We start from the raw sequence: 19,046 nt of genomic DNA on the forward strand, positions 1-19,046 counted from the left end.
GTGTTTGTAGCAGAATTTCACAAAGAATCTGAAAATGCAACTCAAAATTATAAAATATTAGCTAAAACAACCGAAATTTGAAAAAGTTAACATAAACTTTTCCGCATTTTTTTATTGCTTGCGCGCTGCTGTTTCATATTGAGGTGGTGTGAGAAATGCAAGGTATGCACGGTGGCATTATATCGGGAGCAAAAAAAAATGCATACATATAAAATAATGACGCGAATTTATGCAGCATTGGGTTTTGTGTTGAAATAAAAAAGAGTTGAATACAATACAATGGGTATTGTAAGAAATCGTTTATTTTCTAAGTAACTGTCATTTATAATGCTAATAATGTCAAATTCTGTTGAGTTCAATGCATTGATGTTGCTGAAGCTATAAAGCTTGGCTGTGTAATATCGTATAACAGGTATTATTTTAGATTGTAGCAATTTTTGTAGCAAAACTATAACTTCATAATTGACAAGCTACTGAATGAAACGAATACAAGCCAAGCATTATCGTTCATTAACCTGTGATACAAACAATAATAATAAACAACTCGAATAAACGTCGTCAAGCAAAGCAAGTCTTGGTATTACATTTATTGTGGAATATGACCATTTGTTTCAACAGACTTCGCAGCCAAGGAGTGGCGGAGCCGTATTGGAAGAATACTGAATTCACATGAAACGGACACATAGAAACAAGAACTTCTTTCAATGATTGAGCGCAGTGGGCTTACCTCTCTTTATATTGGTTCGTAAAAAAGACTGGAAGTAATGGATTTTTGAATCCTTCACAATTTGAATATATGCTAATTCAATCGTTATTGTTAGTGATTACTCTTACACTAGAGCTTTAAATCATGAGTAATTATGAATGACTAACATGAAGTTATATGTATATGTATTGACCAACTTGCTAACCATGTATATGCCTGTTGTTTTTCAATGTTTATCACATTGTTTGTCAATGATGAAGTTATAGTTTTGCTATAAAAATCGCTACAATCTAAAATAATACCTGTTATACGATATCACACAGCCAGGCTTTATTGCTTCAGCAACATCAATGCATTGAACTCAACAGAATTGGACATTATTACCATCATAAATGACAGTTACTTAGAAAATAAACAATTTCTTACAATACCCATTTTATTATATTCAACTCGTTTTTATTTCAACATAAAACCCAATGCTGCATAAATTCGCGTCATAATTTTATATGTAATTTTTGATCACGATATAATGCCACCGTGCCCACCGTGCATTTCTCACACCACCTCAATACGATACAGCAGCGCGCAAGCAATAAAAAAAAATGCGGAAAAATTTATGTAAACTTTTTCAAATTTCGGTTGCTTTAGCTAAAATTTTTTAATTTTGAGTTGCATTTTCAGATTCTTTATGAAATTCTCCTACAAACACTACTTTTCAGTTCTAAAATCATTCCCGTGGAACGGAACAGTAACCTTTTATACATTTCAAAAACCAATTCCGGCTCGGCAAAGCAAAATTTCAAAATTCTAAGAATACTTAGTTATGCTAAATTTGATTTCGAAAACTTTAGTGTTTTTGGTTTTTCGAAAATCGGTCTAGTTTTTGAATAATTGATCAAAAACGCTATTTTCGCATTCCGCTACATTTCATCTTAAGGGCTGAGGCCAGTGTGTTTTAGGGTGATATAGAGGGCTATTTTCACGCTTCAAATCTTATTTTCTCAGAAACGGTGACGAATATCAAAAAACCCAGCTGATAATCTCTTAGAAAATTAGTTTAGATTATTCTGTGAAAATTTCAGAATGATTTATTAACTTTAGCGGTTGGGAAAGTCTTTTTTTCTTAAGGAAGAATTGCTTAGCTGAAAACGCCGTCTTTCAACTTGTTCATTGAATATCTCGCCCTCAAAAGCATGGATCAAAAATCTATCCTGACAATGTCTAGATAATTTAGTTTAGATACGATTAGTGCATAAAAACATATATGTTGTCGCGATAAAAATTAAGTGAATGTTATTTTAGTAAAGGTAAGTCCATTTCTATGACGGCACATTTTTTTCTACTCTTGTATCCTGGTAACGTAACGAAATATGAGAGAGAAATAAAATCGGCTCAGCAAGGCTGCCAAACAAGCGGTAGCTTTATTGGATTTTATGTGATGTAGTCAAACTTGTAACCGAAAATATCAAAACTCAAACATCGGGAGTTATTTTGCACATTTGCGAAAGAGCATGGAGAGAATTGTAATACGCAGAGCGAGTCACGTGGTTATACGCGACCTACTGGCCTCAGCCCTTAAAACTGAAGCGTGTTCGATTTTATCACTTAAGGAAAGTCGAGTAATCCACAATATGACATAACGACTCACTGATGAGGTGACTAGTTATTGGTACAAAAACCCTATTAGTTTATTTGATAAGTTCCGAATGTACATGACGAAAAAAAAAAATGTTCCGTGGATATAATCGTATAGGTAACGTATTCATCTAATAAAAATTATTCTATTCGCATTCTATTTTTTCAGATATGGTTCAATAAACAAATTTAAAAGTATTTTTGTTGATACATTCGGCTCAGCAAATGTGCTTATACGGTAAGCTTCTGTTAATTATCCGAATCAATCTGAGCGAACCTTAATGAATCTAGCCAAAATTGTGTCGAAAATCTCTCAATAAAATACGTTAATATGAAACTGTTTGAATGATAAGAAAAAGGCATTATCATATCACTAGGTGAATTAGGAGATTTTTTTCAGTTTTTGCAATGACTGAGCGGAAATATATATTGGAGAAGCCAAGTGAAAGAAAAACTAACAGAAAAGATGAATTTTTTGGAAAAAGATACGCTCAGAGACAGGACAGGAGGTGCCTTTTTGATGTCCAGCCAGCGACTGGCACCATTAAAGAAGGTGACAAGCGATTATAAATACACTCTCCTACTCAATGCTTGATCGGAGAAATAGGTATAAAGTGAGAGGACTGGTGTTTGATGGACAGAGAAGATGTTTGGATATAGGGTATCGGTCGGGTGACGGCCAGGATGTGGACCATGTTCGATGTACGTTGCTACTATGTCTGTGAGTTTTAGTGTGGCTAAAGCAAGATCAGAGTGGCGAAATGGTAGCGCGTATGCACGGAATGCATAAGAACGCAGGTTCGTGTCCTGTCTCTGAGCGTATCTTTTTCCAAAAAAATCATCTTTTCTGTTAGTTTTTCTTTCACTTGGCTTCTTCAATATATATTTCCGCTCAGTCATTGCAAAAACTGAACTTAGTCATGGCGGCTTTACGTCAAACTAAAATTAATAAATCGTTAAAGATTTTTATTGTTCAGGAACGTGACAAGATAGATTTAGAAACGCGATACAAGATAAGAGCAGTCATTTTAAAAAAACTCGATGTCTTTTGGAATAAAAACACTGACCGTTTAATTTGAAATATTATTCCAGTTCTGAGAGATGAACCGAAAAAAGGTATTCCGATTTTTAACATGAAACTAAATCTCCTGATTTGCAAACATATTTATTTGTTTCATTTGCCCACATTTCTCATCACTAACACACACTGCTCATCGTAAATAGTACTTTTTAAAATTCAAACTGAACCGAAGACCACAAACAATCGATCACTGATTTTCAATTCCGAGGTTGACTTCGTTCCCCATTGAATTATTTCATCGCCATCAATATTTTACCTAGGCAGGATATGCTTCTTTGTCAACAAAAAAAAATACAACCACAACAAAGATAAAAATAGAAACCTTTTTGTGTGCCTCCGTTCGCAGTCCGTAATCCGTGACATTGCATTGAACAGCCAACATGCCACACCAGACTTCGGTTCTGGAGCCTCCATTGAAGTTTTCAACAAACAGTAAAGTGACTGAACCGATGTTGCAACAACTGCACCGAGCCACAAAGGCGAATAGCACTTTCGCTGTAGCCGAATTTCGGTGAAAAATAAAACAAAAATCACTAAATCAAGTGAACTAAAGTGATTCCCGCTCGTTCGTCCCGTTCGTGGATCCTATTCAATTCGGAGTATCACTGAGAGAATTATCTATCGGCATCACATACCGCCACGGGACAAAGGACAATAAAATCAACTGCATATTTCATTGCTACCCGGCCGGATTGCAAGTTCGGTATGCTGCGGTTTTATTGCATTTGCATTCCGTCCTCTTTGCTGTACCTGATTGGAGTATGTTGATATACGGTCCGTGCAAGTTCTTTCGAAAGCAATATAACCAGGTTTGTATGCCCGAAACACAACTATTGCATGGCTCGATCTTTTTTTTTACAAACAAATGAGCAAATTTTAAAGAACCTGTTCTAGCATAGCACAATACCGTGTCGAATTATGCAATATTTGTTCCATTATTTGACCGCAGTCGATACTCACCTAGATTATCAACGTCGCACGGCAGTGTGATCGAATCGCCTATGACCGCCCGTATCGACTGGGATCGGGAAGTGAACTTGGGTTGAATCATTGGAGGACTATCGATGAAGTCTGGATCTGAGAGTGAATCCGACAGCGAGTTGCCGAATGAAGTGCCTGAAAGAGAGTAGAGCGAAAGACAATTAGTAGTCGTATTGGCGATTTATATATTCGGCTATTACATCTAGGGAATGGATTCAGTAGCTATAGTACAGGTCATTTGAAAATACATAAAGTTCTGATACCAAACAGTTGGTTGCTGTATAAAATATGTTGGAAAACAATTTTTATCGTTTAATATTAGGCGACTAACCTAAACATTCACAGATGGTTCGGCTACTGGTCAAAGGCAGGTGGAGTGTAGCTATCAGTTGAAAAGTGTTTCACGGTGTACTAACGTATAAAAATATTACGTTTTTGCAAAGCTTTTTGAAAACGCTTTCTATTCCAACCATCTGTTTTTATTTTCAAGCATAATTTGTTTTGTCCATAGACACTACAAGTACACTATTCTGCATGGAATAAATGGACAGCGTAAGAAATAGACCTATTTATGGATCGCATATTTTTTGTGATGTATGAAAGTCAAGTAACAAGCTTACACAGCTCGAGTTCGTATCTCAATTTGTATTGAGATTTGCAGCGCTTGAACTGCAAAGTTTAACCAGTAACTAACAACTTTGAAATCTTACTGAGAGAACGGATGCAGCTAGACGTAGAAGATGTATTTTAAACACAATTCAACAAGAATTGTAACCCACTTGTAAAAATAATAATCGATCGGTCACTTAAAACGTATACACAAAGAGGCCTGAATAATTTTTTTAAATAGAAAAATGCTAACACAATAAATAATAACCAGTTTTGATATACCTAGTGATGTCGTTCTCATATATAATATTGTGGTACTCTATTCAATTTTTTTTAAAGAAACCAAGGGATTGTTTGTGCACCAACTAGTATAACATACAGAATGAAACAGTGCTTTGCTTGCGTAGGTCATCCTTAAGAAAACGAAGTGAGTTCACTATTATGTGCACTTCCGGCACCGGAACCCGAAAGCCGGTATAATCGAAGTCGATTCGTACGGCCACCAACTAACATGACTTACAAACTTTACTAGTTTTTATTCAAATTTTGAAGATTTTATACAATTTTGCCATCGTACTCTAAACGACGATTAAAATTTCTGTTGCACCCGAAAATATGCAGTGATTTTTGGTAGGACTATAAGACCTTTCATTTGACCCTAAGATTGAGAATAACGGTCTTTAGTCCAGTTCACAACATTGTTTACGGTTTTTGTATCGTTAGTTTAAGTGACGGTGTACAATATCTAACACACTTTACCCTATAACTCCGGAACCGGAAGTCGGATCCGGATGAAATTCCGGAATTCCGTATGGGATCGTGAGACCTTTTATTTGAATCTAGGTTTGCGGAATTCGGTAAAAACAATCACTGAGAAAAGTGAGTGAGATCAATTTGGTAGTATATGACCACTATTTCCTGTGCTTCCGGAACAGGAGACCGGGAACCAGAATAGTCGGAATCGGTTTGTTTAGTTGCCTACTGATAATGGCTATCGATATATGTAGTTTTGAGATCAGTTTAGAAAGGGTGTTGCCGTGTTTGCATATAAAAACTGTCCCAAAACAGAAAAAAATTGATATTCGCTATTTGAAACGGTTTATATTGGAAATGATTTTCCCAAAATGTTAACCCTTTAACTGCCATATTGGTGGAGTTAGGGTGGTTCTTCTGATTTTCAATTTATTTCGATTTTTCAAAAACCTCTTTAACAAACAAATTGAAAAAATCAGGAATATTTTAGGACTTATGAAAAACCGTTCAGAATTTTTTAGAATTTTTCAAAATGTATTTCATGTGGAAAAAAATGTAAAAAGTTTTCGATATTTTTTCATTCGCACTTACAATTTTGGTACCACTCTAGATTTTACATCAAAAATAAATCATTTATGAGTACATTACGCTTCAGATTTTTAAAAATGTATAATATTAGACACTTAAAAAAATAAATCATTCCAATAACCATGCGTCCTCATCAAATTATTATCTTCCGAAGGAGACGCTTGGTATTCAGTTCTAAAATCATATATCACATGCCCTTAGAATTGAATACCATGCGTTTCCATCTACAACTTGAGTTCAGGGCTTGAGTATTGAGGTGATTAAAAAAGATGAAATAATTTTATATCTTATGTTATTTACGAACGCCTGCACGCCTGGGTCGATTTACCCCGCAATGATGTAAGGAATGCATTAGTGAACTTGTGTGCCAGCGGACGGTTTTAATGCGTTTCTAACTTCAACATCTTGTGGAATAGTCTGGAGGTTTCGAGGTTAGCTATTAGCAGTCCCAAGAAATACTATAAACCAGATAGAAATAGAATTTTTGTATACAAACAACTTGTTCTTTCAAACTTAATATTTTCAGTTTTTTGCTATTTCCTGAATAGAAACAGACCTGAAGACCCCTTTATTAAACAGTTTCAGAAAATCGTATTGTTTTATTGCTTTAATCGAAATATTTATTAACTAAGAATAAATGAGAAACTAAGGTATGTATAAAAATCGAGCTTCATAAGCTTTCGCAAATATAATTCATCGCATTTCCTTGCACTTAGTGATCTTTTTCTGGTCTTTCACGGAGTACTTTTCTCATGTATCAGCTCAAGCCCGTCTATTCTGTCTCTAGAAGTCGTCTTCATACAACTAAGACTATGACCACTGTTTGTCAGCCATTCAAGACTCGGATACTCCATTTGATCGATCCACTTTGGTCGCTATGCTTCTCATTCCTTAAGTCTGCCAAATCACATTCAAGAACCATTTGAAAATATTTGTCGTCCGTTATCCTGATGACATGCCCAGCAGATCGTTGCTGTCCAATTTCAGCTGGAAGTATGATAGGTAGATCTACAACCAGCTGTTGAAAACTGTGGTTAATACACCGTTAGTTAATTTCTTGTGGTGACGTATTACTTTTCTTGTATCCTTATCCGCGGTCATAAGTGAATAAATACATGAATTCATCAACCACCACGATATCGTCGCCACGCGCCCCATTATTCGAGTAGGAAGCTGTTATATTTTAAAGTCTTCTCTTCTCATTCATTTTGTTTCGGATTTACTGTCAGTCTGATCCCAGTTTGATTTATCCGTCTTTATGAGCTTAAGCCGTTTGAATTTAGCTGTCTTGTTGAGCAATTTCAGGCAACTTGGCTATTCATACCATGTTAGACAGAACGTCGACGAACAGTTCACCCTAAAACTGATGTTTTTTAGATTGGTTTCGAATTTTTCTTTATTTTGCGCTTGGTATCTGGAATTACTTTTTTCTGCCAAAAAAAAAACTATAATTTAATTGTCCTCTACAATTTTTACTAAATATAAGAAAAATGTGAGATTCAAATTGACTACAGTGTATTTGTTGATTTACTTGATTTGAATACAATAAATGTAAAGAAATGTAAAATGACTTATCAGTTCATAAACAAAAACTTTAAACCATATATTAAAACCTAAATGTTTGTCAATTCATTAGTTCTGATTCTCTCACTAGTCCTTCCTTACGAAATACAGCCGTCCGCTGACAACATGTTCACTAATGCGTTCAAAAGAAACGTTTCCCTACATCATTACTAGCTAAATCGAGACAGACGTACGGGCGTGTGTAAACAATTTTAGAAATGAAATTCTTTCTTAAGCCCTGAACTCAAGTTGTAGATGGAAACGCGTGGTTTTTTGTTTTTTAAAGTCTGATGTTATATCCGTCCACATTTTTTGAAAATCTGAAAAAATACAGCGTAATGTACTCATAAATGATTTATTTTCGGTGTAAAAACTTGAGTGGTACCAATTCGAACTTAAATAAAAAAAAATCGAAAATTTTGAACATGTTTTTTCACATGAAATACATTTTGAAAAATTCTGAAAAAAATCAGAAAGGTTTCTAATAATTCCTAAAATATTCCTGGTTATTTTCAATTGGTTAGTTAAAGAGGTTTTAGAAAAATTTAAATAAAATGAAAATCAGAAGAACCACCCTAACTCCATCAATATGGCAGTGAAAGGGTTAACATTTTGGGAAAATCATCTGCAATATAAACCCCTTCAAACAGCGTATATCAATATTGAACACACTTTACCCTATAACTCGGGAACCGGAAGTCGGATCCAGATGAAATTCTAAAATTCCGTAGAGGGAGAGAGAGATTGCTCAAAAATAGTTTTGAAGATTTCTGTTGCTTTTAAGTTTGCGAAAATCTATTCAATCATATGTGAGAAAGTGAAGTGAGCGCCATTTCATTACATTTGATTAGTACTATTTGTACTTCTGGAATCGAAAGCTGGATATCGGCATAGTGACATTCGGTTCATTACACCATAGAATAATATGACCTACAATTTTTTTTTAAATTCTTCACGACGATTTGAGTTTTGGAAACAATGTACCGGTAGTCGAACTTTGATAAAATTCAGCAAATCATTTATGGGAATATCAATGGTTTATTTGGTTACAGATTCTCATGGTCTGCAGACTAGACAATCTAAGTTTGTTCAGCCATCTCCAAATTAAGGGGGACGGGTATAGCGTGATGGGATAGTCGATGCCTTTCACGCAGCCCGCTTGGGTTCGATTCCCAACCCCGCACATAGGGTCAGAAAGATTTTCTGGTCCGAAGAGGCGAATGACCTAAGATGTTAAAGCCTCTATAATTGAAAAAAAAAAAAAAAAAGCCATCTCCAAATTAAAATCAGAAACTTTATATGGGACCATAAGACCTTTAGTTTGAATCTAAATTTGTGAAAATCGGTTCTGCCATCTCCAAGAAAAGTTAACATTAATTTCACTTTTTTGGTGCATATCACCCATCAATTCAGGAACCAGAAGTCGGATCCAAATAAGAGACCGGAACTTTGTGTGAGACTAGAGAACCTTTCATTTGAATCTAAGTTTTTGAAAATCGGTTTAGTCATCTCTAAAAAAAAATCAGTGACAATATTGGTCACATACAATATAACATTCTAATTTGCTAGTTTTAATAGTTGATGGCCAAATAACACAACTTCGGTTATCGCAAATTCTCGGTTCCGGAAGTACCAGAAAACCAGTGGTCCAAAACTTCGAAATGTAACTCACATCGTTTTCTCAGAGTAGTCACACAACTCTATTCACAAACTTACAATTCAAAGAATTTTGAATTTAATTCGGGTTCGACTTGCGGTTTCGGAATTACAGGTGAGTGAATGGAATCTCAGACCGTAATTCGAAGCGACGATAAGTTGATTCGCGAGCAAACTATCTTTGCTCAAAACTCGAAGAAAATTATCTTAATGAATTTTACAGTAATATTTTTGAAAATATGATCAATATGAGAAAGGTATGATAAAACCCGGTAGTAGATTTATTTTCCTTCAAATAATGACCAAGTCGGAAGAAGTACCTTGAAGATGAAGAGATATTTCTTCGAAACGTCGGCCTATATCGCAAAATAAATGCTTTTCAAAGCAACACATAATAAAAATATAAATGTTCAACTAATTATAAATTCTACTCTACGAACGGCAGAGGAAGCCTCTATCTACCTTCTTCTAAATTTAAAGAACTGGAAACAGGATGATTTGCGAAAAAGTATCTCGTTTAGCAAGGTATTTGTGAGTGCGGTAAAATGAGTCAATCATTTACCTCAACCTGGAATACTAGAAGTGAAATCTAAATCGCCTATTGCTAATTCTAAAGCAACATTCTTAAAACTCATTTCCTCTTTTTGTACGATTTGACATCTTGCCACTACTCTACAGTCACAAAGAAATGGTACGAGGAAAGTAATGTCTCAGAGGCAGAGGAAGCCTCTATCTACCTTCTTCTAAATTTAAAGAACTGGAAATATCGCAATCTCAGACCCTAATTCGAAGCGACGATAAGTTGATTCGCGAGCAAACTATCTTTGCTCAAAACTCGAAGAAAATTATCTTAATGAATTTTACAGTAATATTTTTGAAAATATGATCAATATGAGAAAGGTATGATAAAACCCGGTAGTAGATTTATTTTCCTTCAAATAATGACCAAGTCGGAAGAAGTACCTTGAAGATGAAGAGATATTTCTTCGAAACGTCGGCCTATATCGCAAAATAAATGTTTTTCAAAGCAACACATAATAAAAATATCAATGTTCAACTAATTATAAATTCTACTCTACGAACGGCAGAGGAAGCCTCTATCTACCTTCTTCTAAATTTAAAGAACTGGAAACAGGATGATTTGCGAAAAAGTATCTCGTTTAGCAAGGTATTTGTGAGTGCGGTAAAATGAGCCAATCATTTACCTCAACCTGGAATACTAGAAGTGAAATCTAAATCGAAGACGCCTATTGCCAATTCTAAAGCAACATTCTTAAAACTCATTTCCTCTTTTTGTACGATTTGACATCTTGCCACTACTCTACAGTCACAAAGAAATGGTACGAGGAAAGTAATGTCTCTGGGATAAATATTCCTTGTGATAATAATCCTCTAAACAATCCAGAGCAATCTGACCAATTCAGAAATTTTTATCCATAATCAAGGCCGATTGTCGAAAAATGGGAGAAGAGTCAGAACTGTTTCAAAACTTCAATCAGCAGTGGACAAAAACTTACAACCTTGATGGTCAGAGTCTAGTCAAAGATCCAAAAGTTTGTGTGTGGAGGTAAAATTTACAAAGTGTAAAGCAAGTTGTAAAAAATGAATGCTGAGAAAAAGATTTACTTTTGACGTACGTATGATGATACAAAAATATGTTTCCGGGCAGTTAATGTGATCTTACCATAAATATGATAAATTTCTATCAAAATCTCAAGAAGCAGCCGCAATAATGGGAATATATAGTTCCAGTACAGTACATTAGAGAAAAACTACTTTCACAAGGCTCTCGCCTTAGGAACTCCACACCGAGAGCTGTCAACTTATGACATTCGAACAGTGACAAGGATCGTAACCAATTACCATAAAATGATCGAACGAGACATCAATCATTTCACTGACATCACAGTTCCATGGTATCGAACATCACAATATTAAGGACCTCCAATATTTCACCGCTTTCGGTAATGCTTCAGTGTCACACATCATAAATCTCCGCCCGCTCACACCCTGTTCGGCTATGGCGAACCTAAACGATTGCTGATTGTGCTGTTTTCCGGTACAAATACTGCACAAATATGAATCAAATATGATGAGTAATGGCAGCTATCTACTCAAACGTGCCAGCCAACATAAAACAACCTTGTCAATATTTGACTTCGCTTCGGCGGTCGCTGCTGTGTGCCATCATTTCGTAACTCCGCTACATCCGTTCAACAGTGGAGCAGTGCGGAGAAACAACACGAGCTGGCGCTGCGATTGGCAATCGTCTTGTTTACAACTAAACGTTGACTGTTTAGTCATGGTTCTCGTCGATTGATGTGAACCCATGTTGCTCACCCTACGAGTCCTGGAATGGTCACGACCAACTTAGTACAAACACAGTTTTCGAAGACCGTTGCGGTGTAATGATTACGTTTGACTTTTTGTATTTCTGAGGAGTTTGTTGTGAAATGAATCGATGTGTCAGTTCCGATATTTTCATTTATATTTCTACTCAGGACAGCCATGAATTGTAATTAGGCGGAACATTATTTCGATATTTTACGATGTTCTCTTTCTTCATGGAATACAATTTCCACAAGAAAATTGTATGTGATTCAATCTAAAGAAATCCAATAACGTTTTATGTCATTTTTTGTGTACCAGACAAGAAACTTTTTATAGCTTTCTAAAAAGAACACAAGAAAACGCGAACATCCATATTTCAGCTCGAATTTTCAATTCATTATGTCCTCGTTACGAAGTGCTGAGAAAACACCATAATTTCTACTTTGTTTTTCTACGCGACGCCGAACAAGCAGTGCCACAGTCCACGCGTTCCCACTTGTGCGACGGTGTGTTGTGTAAGATAAGCGCTCGATTGGGCCAAATAACAGCCCGTGAGCAATGGCCATTTGAAATTATTCTCTGCAAAACGGCTTATCGTTTCGACCCCTCGAAGCCTTCAGTCTGTTTTTTTTTTCGCCAAGTAGTGTTATTATTGTGTTTTGCATGATGGCAGCGTATTTAATGCAAGCGGAAGGTTTTTCAATTTACGGCTCCTGCACGCGATGCCTGCGGAAGGATAGGTCTTTCCGACATCCCGTCTACCATAGCAAATAATCACACCCTTCCATAGGACGAAAGGAAAGCAGGGAGAACATTGCTGCTTATCGGTTTGATGTCTGATTGGCGGAGGTTCTTTTCAGGACCTCGCTGTAATTGAATCGTGACTGTTGACTGAAATAATAACTTTTCAACTAGTTTTGCTTTGAGTTTGAAATCAGCCAGCGGCGCCGATAGTGAACCTCAGCGAAAATATTGAAATGGATTTTTTTTTTCATTTCACGCTTTATATAAGCAAACTTCTGTTGATGTCAAGATTGTCACTAAAAAGCGCCTGAATCGATACGATAAAAGCAATATCTTTTAGTTCATGGGTAGTATTGATATAAAGGATTTACGTAACCAATCGGAGACATAGCCATAGCACTTTTCCGCAATCTATCTTTCTGCTAAGTTCTTGGAAGCCATACGGGAGTAATGATTATGGTTTTAATAATTTTCGTCTTAAAGCTTGAGTAGTGGACCCATGTTAAAGAAATAACAATATTGAGTGTTCTCTTATGATAAGTAGCGACTAAATTACGATTAAGATTTGGTTTTGATGAAATATTGAATCTGTCGTATACTAAGTCTTCTCTGCAATAGTGACAGCTTGCTAAATCAGACCAATCCAGAACAGGTCCATTTTGAGCTTTTAAGTACTGAACAATATGGTTTTTCTGGGGAGAAGCAGACTTTTGTTGACGTTTTGATGTAATAATTTATTCTGAAATAAAGAGATAAAATACAGTCGTGTCGAAATACATTGAAATGACCTAAAGAACTTCTCGTATCTAAAGCAATTATCCCAGTCACATTCAGTTCCAAGAATTACGTCGAAAAAGAAGGTTAATACATTTTGTTAAATTTCTTTAATTTTGGCTGGACTTTTCATTAGGTTGAAATTTTTGCAATAGAATAAAATTTCAGACATATTCTTACACTACTATTTTCTGTTCCTTCGTCAAAGGGTGTCATTTGTTTTGGAAATTTAGCTGATAAAATTTGTTTGTGCCTCGCGTACTTGCTGCATGCGACGGGTCCGTTTGCTGAATAAACAGCTTCAGTATGCTTCGAGGCCAAGACATTATATTAACAAGATATCCAGCTCTCACATTTTCCGAACAAATCATTCTCGTACATAAAAGTAGAAGACAATAGCAGCCCTGTGCATGTATGTTAAATGTGACGTCATGCGATGGCGTTGCTTAACTGAAGATTGATTTCGCTCCAAACTAACAGGGGTCTGTTCGAGGTCAGGTACGGCTTCGTTCGGTTTGAGTCTATATTGCTGATGTACTTCAAACAAAATGCTTAACTAATTTTAAACACCCAGTTGAACCACTATTTATTTATTAACCTTAATCTCAAACAAAGGCTTGTTGATTGTTGTGAGTCAGATCCAAACGTGGGTTTTATTGTATAACATCAATTTCTGATTTATGACTTTCAAAGTACATATTGGACAAATACATCGTCTGCCTTATATTCTGGACAGAAAAAAATCACAAATCAGATCTATTAACACTACATCCAGTCATCAAATAACTAAAAATAATAATAAAAAGCTTTATTTGCTGAGAAACACCTCCAAACGTTACGATTTTGCAGGGTATTCTAAACCACACAGAACGGATCGCGTGAACAGGAGTAGACGATATTTCGTCGCTTCAAAGAAGCATCATGTACATTTCATGTGACAACGGTCGAATGAATTTCTCTTGAACGACCAATTGCGAATAGGCTTCATAATCCAAATATAAAATACCTATCGCTTCAAAACGTTATCCTTTATATTACATTACTTTTAGAAAAACTACAAGGATCAGCCCCTTGGGGTTGTTCGTGCCATTGATATGGAACAAGGCAATCAAAATTTCTAATGATCTGCAATCAAACAGTTCAATCAATCGTCACACATTTGAATCCACAAATGCACGAGAGTCTGCTTAGATTGATTTCGATTAGGAACCAACATCGAACATTGTTTGTATCGATTTGTATGTGTTTTATAGCTGACGAAATTACACAAATATCCTAAATGTATGCAATTATATCTTAGTACATGTTTGTGATAAGGATTTGGATAATTAAGCTTCTCTTCGCCGAGCTTGTGTTAAAGTTTTGTATGCAAGCAATTATTTTTATAGCGTTAAGTTTCTCTACCATTCTGCGATTTCGGTTGAAGCAATTAACTTTTTCTCATTATCAATCGAGTTCATGTTATATAAATTAGAAATTAATCTAAATTTACCCTCGGGTAGTTGTCAATTTCTCAGGCGAAACGATATAACATGGAATTTCATCCGAGCTTGCATGACACAAGATCAAAGCATAAAAATCGAAGCACAAATCGTTTTATGGCACTTTTTGTCTTGCTGTCTAGCAACAACCTACCTCTGGCATGCTACGCGTAGGACTGAAACGGTAACTATAATTTCGCCTCTATTTATAAATTCGCGTGTTCCAACAGCATCGCTTTTGCATCAATTGACCAATTGCTTACTCCTTCAAAACCGTCGTCTATGGCAGGAAAATTCGGTATGCCGGAGATTTTTAACAAACAAAATATGACACTACTCGCTACTAATCAAAACTTCAATCATATATAATGGAAATACGTGGCTTGATACATTCACATCGAAACTTAGAAATATTTCCAATCAAAGGATGAAATAATATTAATAATTGATACAAAATATACTGATCTGTAAGTGTTTAAAATTTGACCACATTTCTACGTGTATTTTTCCTTGAGTTTCTGATTTGCACCCCTATATAGAAATAAAGATATGGTCCACATCAAAATATTTTATTACCGAAATCGACAAACTTCCTCTATCGACGGGAAATCCACCAGACGACTAGCTTCTATGTATTTTCACTCCTTTCGACGGTTTCCGTTCGGTCTCACAGATAAGCGAAATAATTAAGCCAAAATCTCTCGCTACGATCAACGTAAAGACTCGTCACACGCAACGCTACGGTCACGATTCGACGATTCCTTTAGGAACAGGAAAACGCCAGCCAGTTAATTGCAGTAATCCTGTTAAATATCAATCATCGCCAGTTGCCTTCTGCGCGGGCAGACAAGATGAAACGTAGAGTAAAGCGCTGACACTGGTTTCTATATAACTGTTTTAATCTTGGTTGAGTGCCGTGGTGTCCGCTTCGAGACCAGCTCTGTGCAGAAAAAAGTAAAAAGTACAGAACTTACCGATTGCCACCCTCTCACCGGAACAGTTCACGACAGTGCTTAACGTGAACTGTAATTGAGTTCAATTAATTTTCCCGGTCGAGCGAACTAGGCAACATCTGAAGTAGATGGGAGATTGCTTGCGTGTTCAGTTTTGATCTTGGTCCAGAGTGGTTTTTGAGTTTGCAATCTATATTGTAAAGTAAACTTTTCGAAAACACAGAAAGACTGGTTATACAACAGACTATTTTTCGAATAGGTTTTTTTCATATTCGATTTTTTTTTCTTTTTGCTAGAATATATACGTGCCACGGAACACAAAATAACTGGAGGAGAGGTTTAAATCCACAAGTTATGTGAATAATTCACAATATTTATCGTGGTGAAAATTTACCCTGTACATGAATGGGTAAAGCTTAAATTGAGGTTTTTTAAAATGTTTGGTTCATACCAAGTTTCAGGTGAAGCATCAAGGTGAAATTCAGTGCCAAAATGAGACGCGTCCTTTACAAAATTTCTGAATTTCAATTGGATCCAACTTCCGATTCCGGAATTATAGGGTAAAGTATGTCAAAAATGGTATACTGTCACTTAGAGCGGCGAAACAAAAAACGAAAAAAAAATCTAAACTGGACTACTTCAATCGGTAGTCATTATCTGTAGACGGCCAAACAAACAAATTCTGGGTATTCCGGTTCTCGCTTCCCAATTCCGAAGGCACCGGAAATAGTGATAATATTTTCACAAATGGATTTACCCTACTTTTCACAGCAACAAACTTAGATTCAAATGAAACGTCCAGTGATCCCATACGGAATTCCTAAATTTCATTCGGATCCGGATCCGGAAATATTGGGTAAAGTGTGTTAAAAATTTTATACCATCACTTAAAAGGGAGAAAATACGTAAAAAAACTGTTCTAATCCACCTAGTAATGTAATTATGCCTTTCTCATATCAAACATACTATCATATACCTTATGATAAAAAAAGAACCGGAATTTTCATTTCAAAATTCCCGCGCTTGTCCAATCGGTAAACTTTTATTCTCTCAACGTTGGCAATACTTTTATACACATTCTGTCAAATTTTGACGCATATCGTACGATTAGTTTTTGTTTGGCATCTATACAAAGAAGTTTAAAAATTTTCGTGTGGCGATTTTTAGCATGGATGAAAATTTAGAACAACGTGCGTGCATCAAATGTTGTGTTGCAAATGGATTTAAGTGTTCCGAAACGTTGAAAATGTTAGAAAAGGCCTTTGATGAATCGGTGAATAAGTTTACATGTCGTACTCGAACGATTATATTGCCAAAATTGAACCGTGCTAAAATCGGTCCGAGGCAAAATGCCACGAAAAAAGATGCTGTACACAGTCTTCTTGGTACTTAGACACAATTGTATGCAACAATATAAAAAATAGCGTTTCATTTGGCTCCGAAACAGCGCTTTATCATCAAACGCTTCAAAATCCTACAACTGGAATAAGGAGAAAAGCCGTTTACATAAAAATATCGATATCTTCGTTAAAAGTGAACGGATTTTCACAATCTATGGCTTGTTGAATTGCTGGGTGCGGAATCTAAGTCTCAAAACCATTGAATTACGTTCAGGGGGAAGACCTTTCATTTGCGACTAGTTTGATCAAAATCGGTCCAGCCATCTCTTAGATCTCGACCTCTTTGTTGACAGCACACATACAGACCCTCATACAAACCCACAAACCTACACACACACAGCTCGAGCTGAATAGATTGGTATTTTCTAAAGTGCAAATTCTATACCTATTTTTGCCTTTCTCATATAGAAAGGTTATGCAATCACTGTGAAAAACCGACTTTTGAACCGAGGCCCGGAGGGCCGAGTGTCATATACCATTCGACTCAGTTCGTCGAGTACGCAAAATGTCTGTGTATGTGTGTATCTGTATATATATATATATATATATATATATATATATATATATATATATATATATATATATATATATATATATATATATATATATATATATATATATATATATATATATATATATATATATATATATATATATATATATATATATATATATATATATATATATATATATATATGTGTGTGAGTGTATGTGTGTGTGTATTTTTTGCATAAACTTTTTTCGGAGATGGCTTAACCAATTTTCACAAACTTAAAATTAAATGAAAGGTCTTGTGGTCCCATACAAAATTCCTGAATATTATTTAAATCCGACTTCCGGTTCTGGAATTATGGGTTAAAATGTGCAAAAAAATGTGAAAATAAGTGCACTAACTTTTCTCAGAGATGGCTAAACCGATTTTCACAGACTTGGGTTCAAATGAGAGGTCCTGTAGTCCCATACAAAATTCCTGAATATTAATTGGATCCGACTTCCGGTTCCAGAATTATGGGGCAAAATGTGCAAAAAAATGTGAAAATAAGTGCACTAACTTTTCTCAGAGATGGCTAAACCGATTTTCATAAACTTAGGTTCAAATGAAAGGTCCTGTGGTCCCATACGTAATTCCTGAATTTCATCTGGATCCGACTTCCGGATCCAGAAATATAAGGTAATGTGTGTTAAAAATTGTATACCATCACGGAAAAGGGCGAAAAACCGTAAAAAGTTTTCTAAATCGCCCTAAAATCTTCTCCAATTATTAGTTTTGATCAGTAGACGGTCAAACAAACCGATTTCGGTTATTCTTGTTAGGAATCGAAGAAAATTATTTTGAAGAATACTACAGTATTATATATGATGGTATGATTGATATGAGAAAGGCATCATTACACCACTAGGTGGATTAAAACAGGTTTTTATATTTATAATAAAAGGTAATAGCGTATTCGACGAACTGAATCGAATGGTATATTTTTTTCATGGACTGATTTTTTTATTCAATAATGTTATATAATTTTAGGCACACTGCTTAATCTCTAAGATACCAAGGGTATTTTCTAATCTTAATTACCGACTAACTTAAAACTAGAATAGTATCATTAGACTATGTCATCTCGGGTTCTCGAAAATCCAGCTCGGCAGTGGTCGATGAGTTGAATATTGCATGAGTCTTCCGCATGGCGTTGGTAAATATCTATGCTGGCCGCATCCTTCGATCCGTGTGGGTCCGCGGAAAACACCCCCAGGCCCGGCGGATGGCCCGTATGCTGGTCATCGACTGGAGTGGTC

At 35.7% G+C, this 19,046-nt stretch overlaps 1 protein-coding gene across 10 annotated transcripts in view; it reads right to left on the minus strand.

Annotated features, from left to right (window-relative positions):
* Nucleotides 1–19,046, minus strand: part of LOC131439477 (protein amalgam-like) — a 125,077-nt gene that overhangs the window by 27,696 nt on the left and 78,335 nt on the right. For all 10 annotated transcript variants that reach the window (XM_058610520.1, XM_058610522.1, XM_058610527.1 and 7 more), the window contains one exon: nucleotides 4,383–4,538. In XM_058610520.1, the coding sequence (XP_058466503.1) occupies nucleotides 4,383–4,538 (156 nt within the window). The remainder of the gene's footprint in view (nucleotides 1–4,382; nucleotides 4,539–19,046) is intronic.

The sequence above is a fragment of the Malaya genurostris genome, chromosome 3, assembly GCF_030247185.1.
Source record: "Malaya genurostris strain Urasoe2022 chromosome 3, Malgen_1.1, whole genome shotgun sequence".
Classification (NCBI taxonomy): Eukaryota; Metazoa; Arthropoda; class Insecta; order Diptera; family Culicidae; genus Malaya; species Malaya genurostris.